At 45.3% G+C, this 19,608-nt stretch overlaps 1 protein-coding gene across 1 annotated transcript; it reads left to right on the forward strand.

Moving 5' to 3' along the window:
• The first annotated feature begins 3,165 nt into the window (after positions 1-3,165).
• ELOC (elongin C) lies at positions 3,166-17,331 on the forward strand. Its single transcript, XM_056134602.1, has 4 exons — positions 3,166-3,268; positions 12,807-12,860; positions 14,714-14,857; positions 15,269-17,331. The coding sequence occupies exons 2-4, from the start codon at positions 12,857-12,859 to the stop codon at positions 15,457-15,459; spliced, it is 339 nt and encodes a 112-aa protein (XP_055990577.1). The 5' UTR covers positions 3,166-3,268; positions 12,807-12,856; the 3' UTR covers positions 15,460-17,331.
• The last annotated feature ends 2,277 nt before the right edge of the window (positions 17,332-19,608 follow it).

The raw sequence follows: 19,608 nt of genomic DNA on the forward strand, positions 1-19,608 counted from the left end.
CTCAATGGAGGGAGGACATGCTTTGCTCCCAGCATGTGGGAGGCTGAGGTAGCCAAGTACCAAAAATAAAAAAAGTAAACAATCAGCTCTTAGGTGACAAAATGGGTTTAATATGAAACAACAGGAGAGAGCAGATTGGAAAAGGTATTCATGATGTATTTGACCTTATTGAAGGTCATCAACCTTGGCAGCTGATTTGGGTATAAAAGTAATCCTTCAGTTTATGCCCAATTCAATCAGCTGATCAGTGGCTGAATGGATAGCAGTACTCCTACATTAAAAATAAATAAATAAAGTAATCTTTCAATGGGGCAGAGTTATAGTACAGTTGGTAATCCACTTGCCCTTCACACAGAAGACCTGGAAAGCCTTAAGCATCACAGGGTATGACCCAAAAAATAAACAAAAATAAGCCTTGGATCAGAGAGAGCACTGGGATTAAGGCATGTGCCTTGAATGCAGCAGCAAACTGTCTTATTCCCCAGCACCACCAGATCCCCAGAGCAACACAGTCTGGGAACACAAATCCTTAATCTGTTAATCTGCTCTGTGTGTGTGTGTGTGTGTGTGTGTTTAATTCTTGTTGTTGGTTTGGGCCCCCATCCTGCAGTGCTTAGGGCTTTCTCCTGGCTCTGTGCTCAGAGTCACTCCTTACAGGGTCCAGGGGACAAGACAAAACAATGATGAAAACTAAAAACGGATATTCCTTATAGATTTTACTGAAACAGGATTCCTCCCTTGTCAGATGTTGGAAGACACTCCATCTTAGACCACTTTACAAACCCATCACTCTGCAACCCTAAAAGCTAGTGCACTCTGCAAATGACTTCTCAGTCTGTGATATTGTTTAATAATTCTTCTCAGGCCAAGACAGGGAAAGATTCTAGACCTTCCTCAAGCAGGAAATGTAAACTATCTTTGTGGACAAACAATGCATCAACAACTTCCACTAGAAGAGCTTGCAGTTATCAGACATTTCAAAACCCTACCTAGAGATATTGGGTACCCTAATCCAGGCAGGCAACTAAGAGATAACAGAGAACATCATTAATCAAAGAATACTGGTCCTAGCTATTGCTATTTATGAAGAAAACTGGATTGGAGAAATAACACAAGCAGGCAAGACATTTGCCTTGCATACAGCTGGCCCGGGTTTGATCACTGGCACCCCATGTTCCCCGAGCCTGCCAGGAGTGGTCCCTGAGTGAAGAACCAGGAGTAAACCCAGAGCACAATGAAATGGAAAGGAACCATGTTTTATTTCCTAGTTAGCCTTAAGTGTGTTAAGAGTTTTCCATGAATCAACCTACCCCCCACTGCACAGCAGGCTGGATGAATCGATGAATGTGGGACGTGTAACAAATCAGGCAGAACGCTTTTTCTAATTGCCACCTCTGCTTTGCATAATAAGAATTTAAGAACGTGGGTTTGAACCACAAGTTCAGGTAAAATTGGGTATACAATGAATGCTGAATTAAGGCTCGGGACCCCTTGAGTCCTCAGTACTGAGCTTTAATAAACTCTTAGATCTATCTCTGTCTTTCTGAGTCTGGTGAGTCTGTGTCAAGCAACGGCCTAACACAGATGAATGTGGCCCAATTCCCACCTCCACCCCAACACCAAAAAAGAAAAGAAAAATTAAGCTAGGACATTCTTTTACTCTTGCAATACCCCAAAACCATTTTAAAAAAATCTGATAACAACCAAGTATTTATCTTTGGAAAGAAACTGAACCACTGCGACTCCATTTTGGAAAGCCAGACTTCATTTTGTGCCTTAGGGTCATAAGTTTACAGCCTAGGTAGAAAAATATGCCAGACCCCAAGGGCATGGACACAAACGCTCAGACATTTGACCACAGATAACCAGGATGATTCAAGTAAATGTAACAAGTTGTGGTAACCGTTCGGTTGTTCTGTTTCCCTTCTGTACCCTCCCCTTGCTTGTTCGAGGCCCTCTCCTAAGCAGGAGGGCAGGAGGGCTTCAAAACCTCTCTCCCAGGGCGTCTGGTTGGTGTTCCTAGAATTTTAGGCTGGTGAACCCTCAGCGCTGAGTACAATCACACAAATGAGCGTATTCTGGTGAGTAAAACCTTGAAAAAATATCTGTTCTGTCTCTGTGTGTATCAGTCAAGGCTGAGCTCAGGCTTGTGGCCACTTAACATTTGGCGATTGCACCGAGATCTCTGGCACCTAACATTTGGAGGTTCCACCGAGATCTCTGGGCACTTAAAATTTGACTAAAAATCATTGTTACTTCAACAAATTCCCAGAATTTTTAAGGTTTTCCCTCTGTGGCCGGAGCAACTTGCAATTGTTGAATACCTGAGGTCATTCGTACCACAGTTCAGGAAACAGAAAACAGGGGGTATTTAGCTGTTTCAGCCATCCCGAAAAGGGTGGAATGTCAGCGAAGTCGTTGAGAATCGAGCAGGGCGGAGTAACCCCCAGAGAGGGAGGGGGCCAGAGTGTGGGAGAGAAAGGGACTGCGAGGACGCAGGCGCGGTCAGTTTTCAGTAAACATTGAATGTTGCCCGGAAGAGAGGAAATGAGCCAAGCTGATCGTGCGAGCGGCAGGAAGATGCTCTTCAAACGTGCAGGGCAACTTTTCCCCCCAGACACTCGCTCCTCCTTACAGAACACGACCTGGTGAGCCTGGAAACCACACTCCGGGTTTTCAATGGTCTCGGGTCCCCTGGAGTACCCCCAAAGTGGGAGGGGCAATCCCCAAGAGCACCCAAAGTCCTTAACACCGGGAGGAACTACAAGTCCCAGGGTGCAGCGTTGCCCGCCCCCCCAACCCCCAGCACCCCGTCGGCCCTGCGTCTCCCCGGCTGTGCTGGGAAGCGTGAGATCCCCGCGGAAATCGCAACAGGGAGCCCAGGGGGCCAGCATTGCATGCTGGGGAATCCCAAGGCTCTGATTGGCTAAAACCCGGCCGGCGCCCCACCCTCCCGAGCTTCTTATAGGGCGAGTGGAGGCCGAGCGCGCCGCGCACTTCCTGCAGCCCCCCCCCCGCGCGCGCCTCCGCCTCCCCGCACCCCAGCGAGCGGGGTTGGAATCCGGCCCGTCGCCGCCTCCTCAGGTACCGAGCTCCCGCGCCGAGAGTCGAAAGCCGCCGTGCCCCGCCGGAAGTGATTCCGCCGCGGCCCCGGAAGTCCTCGCGGCCGGCCACTGGGGGTGGGGGGGGCGGCCCTGGCGCTGGGGCTGTGGTGGTGCGCGGGGCGCGGGCGCGGGCGCGGCGGCTGCGGTGGCTGCGGAGCTGACGAGTGAGTGTCGAGCCGGGTGGTGGCGAGCGCAGCGCGCGGTGCGGGTGGGGGTGGGGGGGCCCGACGGCGGCGGCGGTGGCGGCGGCTCGTCCTGGCCGCGCTCGTCGTCGCCCCGGCTCTCTGCCCCTTTCCCTTTTGGGCGGGGAAGGAACGGAAGCGTCCCCGGGGCCGCCTCTGCTGCCCCCGGTTGGGGGGGGAGGGGGAGGGGAGAGGGCGGCGGGACGTTCCCCGGCGCCGCCGAGGGGGGCTCGGAAGGGGCTGGAAGGAGGGGCGGCGGCCGGGCCGAGGGGCCCTGCTCGGGGTGAGCGCGGGGACGGTGGAGTGAGGCGCCCGGTAGGTAAGCCCTGTCTTTTTTTTCTTCTTTTTTTCTTTCTTTCTTTTTTTTTTTTTTTGCTTGCCCCATGTGCGCTCTCGGCTTGCTTCCTTTCTTCAGAGACGGCCCCCGAGTCCCCGGAGACAGGGCCGTGGCCTTCAGCCGCTCGGACCTGGCCCAAGTTTACCTTCTTGGGGGAACTTGTGTGTGTGTTGGGCCGGTCTCCGGCCGGGCCGAGTTTGCCGCTTCCGCGCACCTCGACGCCCCGCATCAGCCCCGGCCTGACCCTGGATCATCCTCCATCCCCGGTGCCCTGTGGAGTTGCGGTGACGCAAAAAAAAAAAAAAAAATCTCTTTACGGATCTCTCTGCTTTGAGAGGTGCGGGGTGCTCATGCCCACACTGCGTGGCTTTCCGGGGGGGAGGGGGTAGAGAGGGGAGCCCCTTCCGAGTTGGGAGGGTCCCACTTCCAAACCTCCAAGCGAGTCGTTTTTTTCCTTTTTTTTTTTTTTTTTTGAGGTGTTAGGGGAGCAAGACTCGGGAACCTTCCCGATCGCTTTGCCGTTTTGGTCCGTGCGGGAGCAGCACTCGCCACACGTGGGTTCAACTCGTGCGTGTTTCACACGTGTGTGTGTGTGTGTGTGTGTGTGTGTGTGTGTCAAACGGAGGACGTCCATTTCGTGGCTTTGTAGTTAAAAGTGTTCGCCGTTGTCAACTCACCACCCGTTGTTCCAATGCCTTGCCCCTGTCGAGTTCGGGAAGTCCTGCTCTTGTTTGGGTGCTGTTGCACACACGCTGGCTGGCTGGCGGCGGGTTGGGGGCGGGCGTTCCTGGACTTGGAAGCATAGAGTCACTGTGATCCCCGGGAAGCCGTGCATCATCACCCTCGCATCACCCGTCGCACCGGGGAAGCCCAGCCAGGGGTTCCAGCGTGTAGGGAGCCAGGATGCCAGGCTGAAAGGCGAGGTCAGGAAGAGAGTGCTGGAGCTACCCACTCAGCGAGCGCAGGTGGTGAGTGGAAAGGAAATCCAGCAAGAGTGTTTATTTCTAGCCAGGGAGTGTCCCGAGGGCGCGAGAGCGAAGACAGCGGGTAGAGATGCTCCCTTGCAGGCCGCCGACCCCTGGGCACAGCCTGTCGCCATCACCCCCATCTCCAGCCTCCGAAAATAGCTGGAGTCGGCGCCTCTCCTTGTGAAAGTAGCCTGTGAAAGTACCTCTTCTCCATCACTCTCTGGTGGGGGGCCGTGAGGGGCGCTCAGCCCCGCGGTTGGCGGCCTCTCTTCCTTTATTTCAGTTTGGCCTGGTAAAAAACATCTCCATCCATTGAGACCCAGATCAGAAACTTTTCTCTGACTGTTTGTTGGTCGGTTGATAGATTTGAGGGGAGCACACCCAGGGGTGCCGAGGAATTGCACCTGGCTGTGCTTGAGGGGGACCTTGTAGGATGGCAGGGATCAACCCCGTGCTTCTTTTAAAGGACTAGCGCCTTAACGCGCTGTGCTATTGCTCGGACCCCATGGTTTGAGAGATTTCTCGTCACAGGTTTCATTAATGGGGCTGCCAGAATCTTACTCCATAATCGCGCCTGCTTATTTAGAAGTTCAGTTTCATTTAAAAAGTTAGGGGTAGGGGAGTGGAGGATAGTCTGCAGCGGCCGAGTAGGGTGCTTGCCTTGCTTGTAGCCGACCCGAGCTCAATCCCCAGCACCCTATATAGGCCCCGGAGCACAGCTGGGATTTACCCGGCTCCCCTTCCCCTCCCCCTCAAAAAAGAAACATTCTGGCTTTGATACTATCTTAGCAAAAGACCTTTGCTTCTCTCTCTCTCTCTCTCAAATTAGTGTTGCTTGCATTTAATTCAGGGCCTCAGAGAAGGGGAAGTGCTTTACTACTAGAATGCACACCTGTCCTCTTAATAGGTTTTTAAAGATTCTGGATTCATTTTTCTGCAGGAAGGGGTGGATTTGGGCCACACCCACAGCTGCTCGGCCACTCAGGCCATGCCTGGCTCTCTTCAGAAGTGAGCCTTAAGCTCAAGGGCCTTAATAGGGTGCTGGGGATGGAACTTGGGGAGCAGAGCAGCATGCGAGGCAAGCACCTTACCTATTGCGATGTTTCTTATTTTTCGAATTGAGGTAAAATTTGTGTTCTGTGTAACATTCTCCCTGCCATTTTTCACAGATGGTTATTCAGACTCAACATTTTTTTTACTAGAAAGTTCCTTTATGCACTTTTACTCCAGAAGCAGCCACTGGTCAATTTCTTTTGCCTTTTCATTGAATCCCCTTATTGTTGAATTTTAGTCATACAATGTTGCAACCCCATCCCTTCACCTGTGTACATTTTCCTCCCCTTAACATTGGGTTGCATTGTGTTGATGTACCTTGGTTTCTTTATCCAGTCATCTGTTCTTGAGCACTTGCTATGTTTTTAATTTATACACCCAGTGTATTTTTGCTTTTTATCCCTTTTTATCGGGAATAGTATGCTTCTAGAGGAATGTAGCATGGGTTTATGTGTCCATACTTTTGTGATGGATGTTGTAGTTTCCCGTTGGTTATAAAAATGAAGCTGCTGTGGGGCCAGAGAGACAATCCCGCAATCCCGCAGGTTTGCTTGCCTGGCTCTCAGCTAACCTGTGCTCATCCTCGTGTGACACTGAGCCCCGCCACATACAGTGATTGCTAAGATCTGAGCACAGCTGGTTGTAGCCCAAACCCCCGCTCCCCCCCAAAAAAAAAAAATAAAAACCACCTGTGGGCAATTTTGTAAAGGGGAGGGGGTGGGGCCAAAGAAGTATCTAAGCCTGTTTCATCCCTGAGCCACATTCCAGGCCATGAATTCTTTCCCCTGTGTTGTATAAATACTCTGGAATGGAATTGCTGGGTCATAATTAAAAGAATGCTTTAGCTTCATAACATAACTATTAGTTTTCCTATTTCACATGTCCATTAACTATAAATTTACTTAATATTCTCTCAACTCTTAGTGTTAAAGTTCTTTTTCTGTTCTGTGCTTTAGACCTCACCCAGTGATACTCTGGAGATCTGGGAATACTATCTGAATCTGAGCTATCTTTTAGCAGGTTTATATAGTGTCTGTATAATTTTTTTTCTTTATTGTTGTTTTTGGTAATACGGTACAATAATGTTCTTTGGTGTAAGTTTAACTGGGTTGTTTATGGCTTCCCTGAGTTCCTGAGATATCTTTGCCATGGACATAGTTTGTTTTCTTTTGGGAGCTTTTGTTTTACCTGTTTAGGGGGGTGGGGGTGTTTGTTGGGCCACATCCTGCTTTCTCTTGGCTTATTCTGTTGGGTTCACCCTCAGGGATCACTCCTGGTAGTACTCAGGATCCATTTGCTGGGGGTCCACCCCAGGTTGATTGCTGCAAGGCAAGGCACCTTACCCACTGTAGTATCTCTCCAACAGAGACATGCCTATTAGCTATGCCTATCTTAAGTTCAAGAACTTTCAAGTTTTTTGTATGTGACATGAGATAGCAGTAAGGCTCTTGTTTTTCCTGATAACTACCCAGTTCATCCAGCTTAATTTGTTGAAGCATTTTTTCCTTTTTTAGTCATGCTTTCTGGTTGCTTATTTTTCTTTGCCAGTGTGAGGGTTTTAAGGAAGGTCTAGTTTGTTGTGTTTACCCCATGAACTGTGGTTGGATGTGAAGCAGCTGTCACCATAGAATTAGCACTCAGCAGTATATCTAGGTATTTAGCAACACTGTTGTCTGTTGTGAACCTCACCACCTGTAATCCTTCCTGTTGATCACTTGTGGCCATTTTTAAATAGTGGTTTAAGTATCAGATTTATTCTAATAAAAATGTTTAAAAGCCCAACAGTTGAAGGACTGAATGCTTGTGTGGACCTGTTACTGAAAATGAAAACTCTGTTGATTTGATGCTTTAATATGATTGATCATGGACTCTTAGTTGTCATTTTAGCAGTCAAGAAAATGTAACCATTTGGGAGGCATGTTGTTAGTTTTTGGTTTGGGGCCACACCTGGCAGTTCTCAGGGCTTTCTCCTGCTTCTGCACCCAAGGGATCACTCCTGGCAGGCTCAGGGGACCATATAGGGTGCTTGGGATTGAACCTGGATGGGTTGCATGCAAAGCAAGTGCCTTAACCACTGTACTGTTGGCTCTGGCCCCAGCATGACCATTTGGAACAGTGATTAGGCTATTACTAATCAGAAGTACTGGAAATAGAAGTGCTTTTATTTTAAATGACCCACTACAGACTCTGAACTAGAATCATGGAACTGCTTTTTGTCCACTATATAGGTTGACACTGTCTAGTGCTAAGAACTGTTGTGACACTCAGTGGTTTGGAAGCAATTTTTTATCCTAGGATATGTGAGGATATTATCAAATACTTAGCACATTGGCAGACCACTGTATCTTTTTACAAATGACTGATTGCATTCCAGAAAACACGAGATTCCGAAAGTCACATCCATGGGCCCAGGGAAATAGCTCAGGGTTGGAGCATGTGCCTGGCATGCACAGGGCTCAGTACCTCTTGACCTTTTGAGCACCACTGTTGTAACCCTGTGAGAAGTGTCCATTCCTCGATCCCCCTAGGTTATGCACAGGAGCATGTGTTTAATGTACTTGTGTTCATAACTAGTGGTGTATAATAATGGGTGCGAGGTTCTGAATCTGTGACTGTGCTGGGTTTTTCTCCGCCAAACCCTCCCCCCTTTATGGCTTTGCTTTAGAAATCTTCTGGTTTGTTTTTGGGGGGAAAGCACGGTACGCAGAGGACACTCCTGTGTTCAGGGAGAATATTGGTACTAGGGATCGAACCTAGGCCTCCTGCACACAGCATACAGTCTTTTGAGTCTCTGCCTCTGTCCTGAATATATGTCAGAGAGAAAATGAAGAAAAGGCAATATTCAGACTGCCTATGTGAGGGCCAAGTGATAGGGCAAAGGACTGAGCCCATGCTTTGCCAAACTCAGGTTTGATGGCCAGCAAATAGACCTAAACAAATGAAGGTGATATTTGGATAACAGGAATTTCTAGTCACATTCTTCTATATACCTACAAATAGCTGATTATCAAGCTGACCATTGTTCACCATCAGGAGTTGCTTGGCTTCTCATATTTGGAAAACCAGTTCTAAATCATAGTTTTCTGATTATGTAAAGATTCAAACTTGTGGGGCTCCCCCCCTTTTTTGGTCACACCCAGCAATGCTCAGGGGTGACTCCTGGCGGTGCTGGGGAGACCATATGGGATGCCAGGGATCAAACCTGGGTGGGCCATGTGCAAAGCAAACACCCTACCTGCTGTACTATCGCTCCGGCCCCCAAATGTGTTTTTATGCAAATTATCTGTAGAAGTTCTGAGATTAATAGATGAGAGTCATTTGTTTTACACCATGTTTGTGTGTGTGGTGTGTGTGTGTGTATTATGCATCTCTTTTTTGGGGAAGGGGCTGGGGACACACCCAGCAATGCTCAGGGGCTTCCCCTGATTCCTAATCCCTGGCAGTTCCTGGCAACCGTAGTGAATCAAACTAGGTTACTGCATGCACCACAAGCATCTTAACTCCAGTGATATCACATTAGCATGGTATATTTTACCATTTTGTATATTTCACCATTTTGGTTTCACACCCTTTTAATTATTTTCAATCTCTACACATTATAGTGACTGTCCTTTGGCTTTGCTTGCAGGGCTCATGCTTCATTAAAGAGACCAAGAAACACTAATTTCTTGATGCTGCTGTTACCTGCTAAAACTGTTTTGCCATTTTTGTTTTGTTTAGGAGCCACACCCAATAGTGCTCAAGGGTTACTCCTGGCAGTGCTGGGGACAGTATGGGATGCTGGGGATTGAATCGGGTCTGCTGTGTGCAAAGCAAAGACCCTACTCTTTGTACTATCTCTCCAACCCCCAAGTTGTGCGACTTTTTAATCATCCATCTCCTTTCCCCCTCTGACACTTGATTATTCACAAGTTTTATTGTTCTTTGTGTTTTCCAGATTAGTTTAGGGATCAAGCCTTTCTTACAAGTCTATGAGAGATAGACCTAACAAGAAATCAGTAATAAAATGGGAATTTGTTTTAACTATTTAGTAAAACATATTAATTGCACTGTTATAATTAAAACAGTAGGAGTTGGGGTGGGGGGATGGGCGTTGTACCGCACCAGGTAGTTCTTCAGGGCCTTGTGGAGTCAGGGATCAAACCAAGCAAGGCAAGTGCCTTCGGTCATCTTGTACTCTCATGTCCCTAAAATATTAAAAATAGAGGGCTGGAGAGATACTACAGTGGGTAGAACACTGCTGGTGCACCCTCCCCCCCCAAAAAAAAAAAGATTTCCGGGGGTCAGAGCAATAGTAACTGTAGCTAGGGCATTTGCTTTGCACAGGGGCGATCAGAGCTAAATCTCCTGCATCCCGTATGGTCCCCTGAAGCATCTCCAGGAGTGATCCTGAGTGCAGAGCCAGGAGTAACCCCTGAGCATCGCTGGGTGTGATCCAAAAAGCAAAAAAAAAAGAAAAAAGAAAAAAATTGATTTCTGTAGTTCTTGAATTTCTGTTATCCAGAAGATTATAAAAGTCATGTTTATGGGTACCGTTCTTCCTAAAGAGTTAGGAGGACATTTAGGCCTTTGTTTATGCTGTATTGTCTGCCTAGAACTAGTCTCTGAGTGGCCAGCTGCTTATACCTACCTTATCCATATTTTTGGAAATTAGGTTTATGGAATAAAAATTCAAATGTTTGTCTTGGGGCCAGAGTGATAGTATAGCAGGTAAGGTGCCTTTTACACTGCCAATCTGGGTTTAAATCCAGAACCCCATATGGTCTCCCAAGCACTGCCAGGTGATCCCTGAGCTCTGCCAGCTGTGACCCAAACCATCTCCCACCCCCCAAAAATGTAGTTAAAATGTTTCAGCTGGGGTTTTTGTAGCTCTAAACTCAGATTTGGCATATCGAATACTCTCGGTAGCTTGCCGGGCTCTCCGAGAGGGGCGGAGGAATCGAACTCGGGTCAGCCATGTTGGCCGCTTGTAAGGCGAACGCCCTACCCGCTGTGCTATCGCTCCAGCCCGTTCGATATGCCAAACACAGTAACAACAAAGTCTCCAATGGAGACGTTACTGGACCCGCTCGAGAAAATCGACGATCAACGGGAGGGCCTTTACCTTTACCTTTACCTTAAACTCAGATTTATGTAGGTAGTTTGTAGATTGTGTCTGTATGTAATCATAATGTTTATAATGTTTATAACTTGAATTTGTGTATTATGGAGTTTTTTAATCAGGATTTACTCCTAACTAACAAACTTACTCTCATTTTGTTCTCCCCCCCCCCTTTTTTTATGGTGAGATTGATATACTATATTAGAAAGTCTCTAGAGGGGCAGAGAGATCGTACAGCAGATCAGGCATTTTCCTTGCACACAGCCGACCCGGTTTCAATACCTGGTATCCCACCTGGTATCCCATATGGTTTCCTGAGCCTGCCAGGAGTAATCCTTGGGCATCTCTAGGTGTGGTCCAAATGCCTCCCCCCCCCCCAAAAAAAAAAGAGAGAAGTCTATAGAGAAAACTATTGCTACCCAAAGGGTTTCTCAGCTGGGCCTTTGCGTGGTTGCTTAGCTACTGCCGGTGAAGTAAACACCCTAGATGTTTTGCTATGGAGATTTTCTAAATAGAAAAGTGAGCACTTGATTTTTGTTCTAGCTATTGCAGCAATTTTTCTTTTAGAAAAAAAGACTTTAAAAGGTGAACAGAAAAAAATTAGCAGGTACAATTTTAATCACCTTTTATCATAAAATGACAGCACACTCGTAACTGTAGATTACAATCAGTAACTGCAGCAATGGAAAAGAAATTTTAACTAGAGCCAGTGTTTTGCCGTGCCAGTATGGATTGATGGGAGAGACTGTGAGCTCTCAAAGGTGCCTCACTGGAGCCAGGAATGTGATTCAGTGCCAGGGTATATACCTTAAGTGTGTAAGGCTCTATCCTTGGCCCTGTGAAATAAATAAAACAGACCTAATTAGATTTAAATCTTCTTGCTGCCACTCCAGCTGTGGAGGCATCATAAGTAATAATTTCCTGTGGAAATGATATTTGTAAATGAACTCTGGCTTTTAGTGCAACATTTCAAACTTAGTAGATCCTGAAGATGCTAGTTTCTAGTCCTGAAGATTTGATTTCTAGTCCTACTCTTAATACTTTGATTTTTTTCTTGATTTTTGGGCCTTGCCCAGTGGTGTTTAAAGGCGAACTCCTGGCTCTGCACTCAGGGATTTCTCCTGGCAGGACACCAGGGACCAGATGGGATGCTGGGGATCAAAACCGGGTGGGCCATGTGCAAGGAAAGCACCCTACCCGCTGTACTATGGCTCCAGCCCAAAATGTCAGAACTTTGGAACAGTAAAAATGTATTCAGCTTACACAGTTAAATAATGTGAGGCAGTGGCAGTTCTTTTGAGGGTAGTTTATTTCCTATCCTCAGATTTATTGTATGGTTCATTTTGCAGATACTTGTTTGTGTACAAAGATCCTTAAGGTCAAGTATCTTTTGTTTGTTTTATTTGGTGTGATAACACAGTGGGTAAGGCATTTGCCTTACATCCAGCCTACCCAGGTTCAATTCCTCAGTCCCTCTCGGAGAGCCTGGCAAGCTACCAAGAGTATCCCACACGCGCAGCAGAGCCTGGCAAACTCCCAAGGACGTATTCAATACGCTAAAAACAGTAACAAGAAGTCTCGCAATGGAGACGTTACTGGTGCCCGCTCCAGCAAATCGATGAAAAACGGGAGGACAGTGACAGTGCTACAGGGCCATACCCACTAAGCACTCAGAAGCTGTGCCCTGCTTGGCAGGAGCCTTTTGGGCCACGTGGTGCTCAGTGACTATGCTGGTTCTGTACTCAGCTGTGATCCCTGACAGTGCTCAAGACTATATGTGATCCCTAGGATTTGAACCCAGGTTGGTCACATGTAAAGCCTGCACCTTGCCTCCTGAGCTGTGTCTCCAGCCCTGCTCTCTGTATTTTCAAACTGTTACCAGAATAAAGGAAAAAGAAAAGAAAATCGAGTTAGATCTGACAGCTTTGGATATGATCTTCGTTCTGAAACTTGATAGCGGGGTGTGTGTGAATGTGTGTCTGGGAGACTTGCTCAACAGAGACCTTAAGTATGAATAAGTGCCAAAGACATATTAAGTAATACAGCATTGTTATATTTCAGGAAACTCCTAAATTTCCTCTGGGAGTGAAGTAGAATTTCTTAAGAACATAATGGGTAAGTTATATAAAAGTAAGGTGGTTTTACTTATTTGGGGTGGACTTACTCCCATCCCATCTTGGAACTTGAGGACCGTTTAGTGCCTGTGGCCGAGGCATGCAGTTCAGTCCTTTGAGCGATGTCCTCACCTTTTAAAGTGACTTGGTATTTCAGCTAATAGATACTTGGTTTTTTTAAAGCTGAGCCTTTGGTATCAGTGAATCCAAGCAGGAAATGGTCAGAATAGACTGGAATTGTTGGAATTGTTACTTAAATAAACAGCTGGGGTTTACTGTCTGTTTCTGAAAAGTAGATCTTTAACTTTATTGTGCCAGATAGAATCTGTGAGGTCTCCTGAGTATTAAATGTTACCTAGTGTTACCTGAGAAAATGAGAAACTTTCCCAGCAGAAACTTTATGGGTTGGCTTGCAAAAGAAACTAGAAATATATGTTTAAATTACTTAGCATTGTTTTATTTTCCAGCATTGATTTTAAAAATACTAATAGGGACCAGAGAGATTGTATAGAGGATAGGGCATTTGCCTTAAATGCGGCTGACTTGTATGAGTCTGCACCCCGTATAGTCTCTCTAGCCCCACCAGGAGTGATCTCTAAATACAAAGCTAGCAGTAAGCCCTGAGCACCTCCAGGTGTGGTCAGAAAACAAAACAAAGTTTAATATATGAGTTATTTACTGTTTGTTTCTTTTTTGTTTGGTTTTTTGGGTCACAGCAATGCACAGGGGTTACTCCTGGCTCATGCACTCAGGAATTACTCCTGGCAGTGCTCTGGGGACCCTATGGGATGCTGGGAATCAATCTGGGTCGGCTGCATGCAAGGCAAATGCCCCACCCACTGTGCTATCGCTCCAGCGCCCTATTGTTTGTTTCTTGTGGGGGGTGACTAACACTGACTGTGCTCAGGGTTTACATCTGGCTGTACACTCAGGGATCCCTCCTGGCAGTGCACAGGAAAGCATGTGGGGTACCAGGGATCAACCCCACACCCCATCCCCACCCCCAGGTCAGCCAAGTGCAGGGCAGCACCCCACTCATACTATCTCTCCAGTCCGCTACTTGTATCTTTGAAGGCATTTAACTGTTTATTATGAAAATTTGCAAGAGTAGTACACTATTATTCAGCCTTTTGCTACATGTAATTCATGTCCCCCCCTCCATACACATTTATTGATACTTTTTTTGTACCATTTATGATTAAGAGGACATAAATTAAGTGCTTTAGTGTGCATTTTAATTTGTTTGGGGGCCACACCCAATGGTGTTTGGGACTTGTTCCTGGCTCCGTGCCCAGAGATGACTCCTGGCAGGACTTGGGGGACCTTATCTGGGGGTGAATCTGAGGTTGAAACCCAGGTTTGGCTGTATGCTAGGCAAGAGCCCCACCCACTGTACTATATCTCTGGTTTTATTAAAATTTGAGGGTGGGAGCTGGAGCAATAGCACAGTGGGTAGGGCATTTGCCTTGCATGTGGCCAACCCAGGTTCGATTCCAAGCATCCCTTATGATCATCCGAGCACCGCCAGGAGTAATTCCTGAGTGCAGAGCCAGGAGTAACCCCTGTGCATCGCTGGGTGGGACCCAGAAAGCCAAAAAGAAAAAAAAAATTGAGGGGGTTATTTGTTTTTTGGCCATACCCAGCTGTACTCAGGGATCACTTCCTGGCTGACCATATATGGTGCTGGGAATTGAACCTGGGTCTGTCGCATGCAAGGGAAGTGCCCTGCCCGCTGTATTATCACTCCAACCCCTGGCCATTAAATCTTAGTAAATCTTTTGGGTCTGAATTCTCCAAGTGTTAATCTTGATGACCTTAATAAAATTTGATTCAAAAATGATTTTTCTGCTCTAGATGGAGAAGAGAAAACCTATGGTGGCTGTGAAGGCCCTGATGCTATGTATGTCAAATTAATATCCTCTGATGGCCATGAGTTTATTGTAAAAAGAGAACATGCATTAACATCAGGAACAATAAAAGCCATGTTGAGTGGCCCAGGTAGGTACATTTGTTTTATTTATGTTTAATTAAGTGACTAATACATCAAAAGGAGCTGCCGCTGTTCTGTTGGGTGATCGTGTTCAACTCTTTGGCCTCAAATTTAAGAAATAGAATTGCTCGAGTGTAGCATTTCTGTGTTTAACATACAGTGAGTCTGCCTGGCTGGCCTCTGCAGAAGGGGTGGAACCATTTTGCATTCAGAGTCCCCATGCTACACAAGCCTTGCTGACATCTGTTCGGCTTCAGCGTGTTCATTCTGCTCTCATCGATACGAAGTTAACCTGTTTTTCTCTGATGTTTATAGTCTTGCTAAATCCAGTGCCAAGAAGATATAGGCCAAATAAAATCATATAGGAATATTTGAATAACACAAGTTCTGCCTATAACATGCTCCCTTTTCTTACACAGGTCAGTTTGCTGAAAATGAAACCAATGAAGTCAATTTTAGAGAGATCCCTTCACATGTGCTATCCAAAGTGTGCATGTATTTCACCTACAAGGTTCGTTACACTAACAGCTCGACCGAGATTCCTGAATTCCCAATTGCACCTGAAATTGCACTGGAACTGCTGATGGCTGCGAATTTCCTAGATTGTTAAATAAAATAAATTATAATAAACTGTTAACTTTTTTCAGTATTTAATACCCGTAGTTCAGTTAGTAACTTTTCATATATAGCATGTTGCCTGTGTGCAATTGAACTTTTAATGTTCATTGCCAAGCAGATTATCTTCTGTTCTTTTGCATAGCAATCAGAGCTGACATTCGTTTGCTATATCAGTAAATTAAGGACATTTTCAAAAACTGAGAAATAAACTAATATGCCAATTCATAGGTGGTTTTGCCTTATATTTTGGATGTGATTTTTTTTTTTTAATCAGTGGTGGTACAGTAAATGCTAAAATTTAGGCATAAATGTACATGTTCTACAAGTAAATAATTGGCTCTGTATTTTTATGTTTTGTTTTGTTTTTTTAAACTATCCTGATCTTCTAGGCATCATTAGTAGCATTATTTGTTATGCAAATGTTGCATCATAAACATGTTTATAACTTAGCCAAGACTTCAATTTTTTTATAACTGTCAAAGACATAAGAGTTGAAATTTCTTATCTGTCTTTTGATAAACTGCAGTATTGTTTAAATGTTTCTTGTCCTTTTGTTTATAGCTGCGATTTAAGACTTTATTTTAAAGCAGTTTTGGAAGATTACTAGTCAGTTTTTGGAGCTAGTAACTGCATTGTAGCCAACAGGTCAGCTACATGACTGATTAAATGTGCGTTGTTCATTTTAACCAATTCACAGTATGTACTTTACTATAGTTATTTTCCCCCCAATATTCATTCTTCTGTAGTTCCTTGTTGTGTTCACATTTTTGTATGTACGTGTTAAGACTTAACCTCACCAGTCCTTAAAAACTAGACTACCCTGAATTATTCTAATCGTCCTCCTTCCATTTGAATTATTTATGAGAAACATTTTGAGATACACAATGCAATGCTTACAATATACTTTGTTACACATAATCATCTATTAATTAAAATATATCATCCCAAGTGAATATGACAATGATGATTGGTGGGTCTTTTACCCACAGGTAGTGTGAACTTAATAAGGAGGTCAATAAGCTCTCCTACTAAACATACCAAAAAATATTAAAAACCATGACAGCATAGCTGATGAGAAGCTATGGTAAAAGAAGCACTGAACGTGGGTTTATATTTCTTTTATCTTGTAGTGACAACAATGCTGTCATTATAGAGTCTATAAATTAAGCTTTCAACTTAGTTCTTCCAGATGGGTTTATTATGGACCAGTTTTTCTGGGAACTGCAACCATCTAGAACCAAGTCTCTACAAGCCTCCTGCGTGCCTAGGTCTGGGGCAACCCTGTGCATTCCTGTAATGCTTAGATGAGGCCAGAGCAAGGTTATAGGAACTTCAGAAAATTAAAAACAACCAAGAGTTATAAAATTAAATTTTACTCTTAAAAGACCTAATGTTGTACTTTCTAGTTTATGAAAGTAGTGAAGTAAACAATATACATGTTAATTGCATATATTTTAGTAACTTCATAAGACATACAGGTACATATTTTAGTATAAAAGACTCAAGTTCAGAACTCTATTCTGCTACCTGGTGACAAGTAATGTCAGTTATAAAAACCTAAACTACCATCAGAACTGTCAAGGTGATAGCTAGAAATAGTTTATTTAACCTTGGCCAACTTTAGTGAGTTACTTTGTGTTAGATTCAGAAGTAACTCTAGGTTTAAAACATTGGACTAGAAGATTAGGAAAACCTGTATATCTTGCAAACGGTACTTGCATGTTAATAAAGGCTCAAATGATTGAAAGATTGGAACACTTGGTATTTGATCTTTTGGGCCTTTTTTTGAGGATTTATGAAATCAGGTTATCTTTCCATAGTTATGTAATAGGAATTATTTGATTAAATTTAAGAAATGATCTTACACTGTTTTCTGTTTGTTTGATTTGGTGGGGGAGGGCACACCATACAGCTCCCAAGGCTTATTCTTGGCTTTGTGCTCAGTGATCACTCCTGGCAGTGCTCAGAGCCATGTGGGGGTACCGGCATCAAACACAGGTTGGACATGCGCAAAGCAAGCACCTTCCCTGCTCTTCTACCTCTCTGGTCCCAAGAGATGACTATATAGCCTTGAAATGTTAATTTTCCTGATACTTTTATGCTGATGGTGCACTTTTTCAGATTGTGTGCAATCTCAGGTATTTTCCTGGCAGAGAAAAGACTACAAAATTCTTTCATTCAGTTGATAATTTATATTTGTACTCTTTAGTCAGTTTTTGCTTTCAGGTTGCTTATCATTCAGTTAACAGGTAAGTCTTGAAGAGTCTGCTGAAATATAATTACTTTGAGCAATAGGTTTTTCATATATATCACTGTCATCCCTTTGTTCATTGACTTACTCGAGCAGGCGCCAGTAACGTCTCCATTCCTCCCAGCCCTGAGATTTAGCAGCCTCTCCTTACTTTCCCAGCACTGCCGTATTGGAGGCTCTTTCAGGGTCAGGGGATATATACACGTACACACACACACCCACATATTCTAAGGCCAGAGAGAGATTTTAACAGGTCAAAAGCATGCTTTAAATGCAGAAAAGCCAGAGAGATTTCAAAAGGTTGAGAGCATGTTTCACATGCAGGAAACCCAGGAGGAGTTTTTGGGCCCACGAGTTACTCTGAGCACTGCTGCAAGTGACTCTTGAGCACAGAGCTGGGTGTGGGCCTTCCCGCTCCTTCTGAAAAAGGCAGGGTAAGGGACCAGAGCGATGGCACAGTGAGTATGGCATTTGCCTTGCATGCAGCCAACCTGGGTTCAGTCCCCGGCATCCCATAGGGTCCGCTGAGCACAGCACTGCCAGGAGTATTTCCCGAGTGTAGAGCTAGGAGTAACCCCTGAGTATCGCCAGGTATGACCCAAAAGGGGGGGAAAAAAAGGGCAGGGTAAGCATATGCTTAAGTATTTTCACTTTTTTGCGGCATCGCATTGAAATACGATGGGAGGAGTGGAGGGGCTGTGCCCTGCAGTGCCAAAATGCCAATGATCAGGAGTTACTCCTGGCTCTGCATTTAGGAATTATTGCTGGTGGTGTTCAAGGAACTATATGGGTGCTGGAGATCAAACCTCTGTCAGCTTTATGCAAGGCAGGTGCCCTTCCCGATGTACTATTGCTCCAGCTCAAAATGTGATGTTCTGGGAAGAATAGGCTCTACCTGATAAAGTACCAATTTTTCTCCCCCATTATCTTCTGGCCACCACTCTTACGGTACAGGAGATCTGCCAGCACAGTGCTCAGGGGGCCACGTGCTGCTGAGGATCAAATAATCCTCCTGAGGGATCAGATCTCGGTGCTTACCTTGCATACAGCTGATCCATGTTTGATCCTCAGCGTCCCATGTAGTCTCTCCCAAGCCCCCTACCATGAGTAACTCATGACCGTCACTGAGTGCGACCCTGAAAAACAAGAGTCTACCAAATCTAGTCTTATATGCAAAACATATGCACTAGCCATTTGAACTCTTCAGCTCTCACCCTGAAGGGTGTTTTTCAATGAAAACTACTACAGAATTGTGTCCAAAGGCCAGAGAGATAGTACAGGGTTAAGGGGCTTGCATGCACACTGCTGACCTTTTCTGATCTCCAGTATTCTTTATAACCCCCTAGCACTGCTAGGTATGATCCCAGCACAGGGCCAGGAGTAACCCTGAGCCTGCAAGATACAGCCCAGAAACCAGTTGGGCACATGAAGGTATACTTACCTATGGAATTGCTAAAATGGAGTGGAATCAATGAAATCTCAGTTTGAGTAGTGATTTGTTTCGGGAGTGGGGCTACACCTGGCAGTGCTCAGGGCTTACTCCTGGGGACAATATGGGATGCTAGAGATTGACCCCATTCTGCTGCATGCAAAGCAAGTAAGTGCCTTACCAGTGTACTATTACTATGTGATTTGTTCTTAAATGTGGTTATGTTTGTACATGTGCAACTTTTTTTCTTTTTGAGTCACACCCAGCAATGCTCAGGGGTTACACCTGGCTCTGCACTCAGGAATCACTCCTGGCAGTGCTTGAGGAACCATATGGGATGCTGGGAATCGAATCTGGGTCGGCCATGTGCAAGCAAACGCCCTACCCACCGTGCTATCAGCTCCAGTCCCATTTGCCATATATTTATCTTTTAAAGTAGAAGATAAGATGAAGATAAAATA

This window comes from Sorex fumeus, unplaced genomic scaffold, assembly GCF_029834395.1.
Source record: "Sorex fumeus unplaced genomic scaffold, SorFum_2.1 ptg000002l, whole genome shotgun sequence".
Taxonomy (NCBI): domain Eukaryota; kingdom Metazoa; phylum Chordata; class Mammalia; order Eulipotyphla; family Soricidae; genus Sorex; species Sorex fumeus.

Coding starts and splice junctions, on each gene's coding strand:
- ELOC (XM_056134602.1), top strand. Junction 14,858..15,268: donor AGCCATGTTGAGTGGCCCAG/GTAGGTACATTT, acceptor TTTCTTACACAG/GTCAGTTTGCTGAAAATGAA.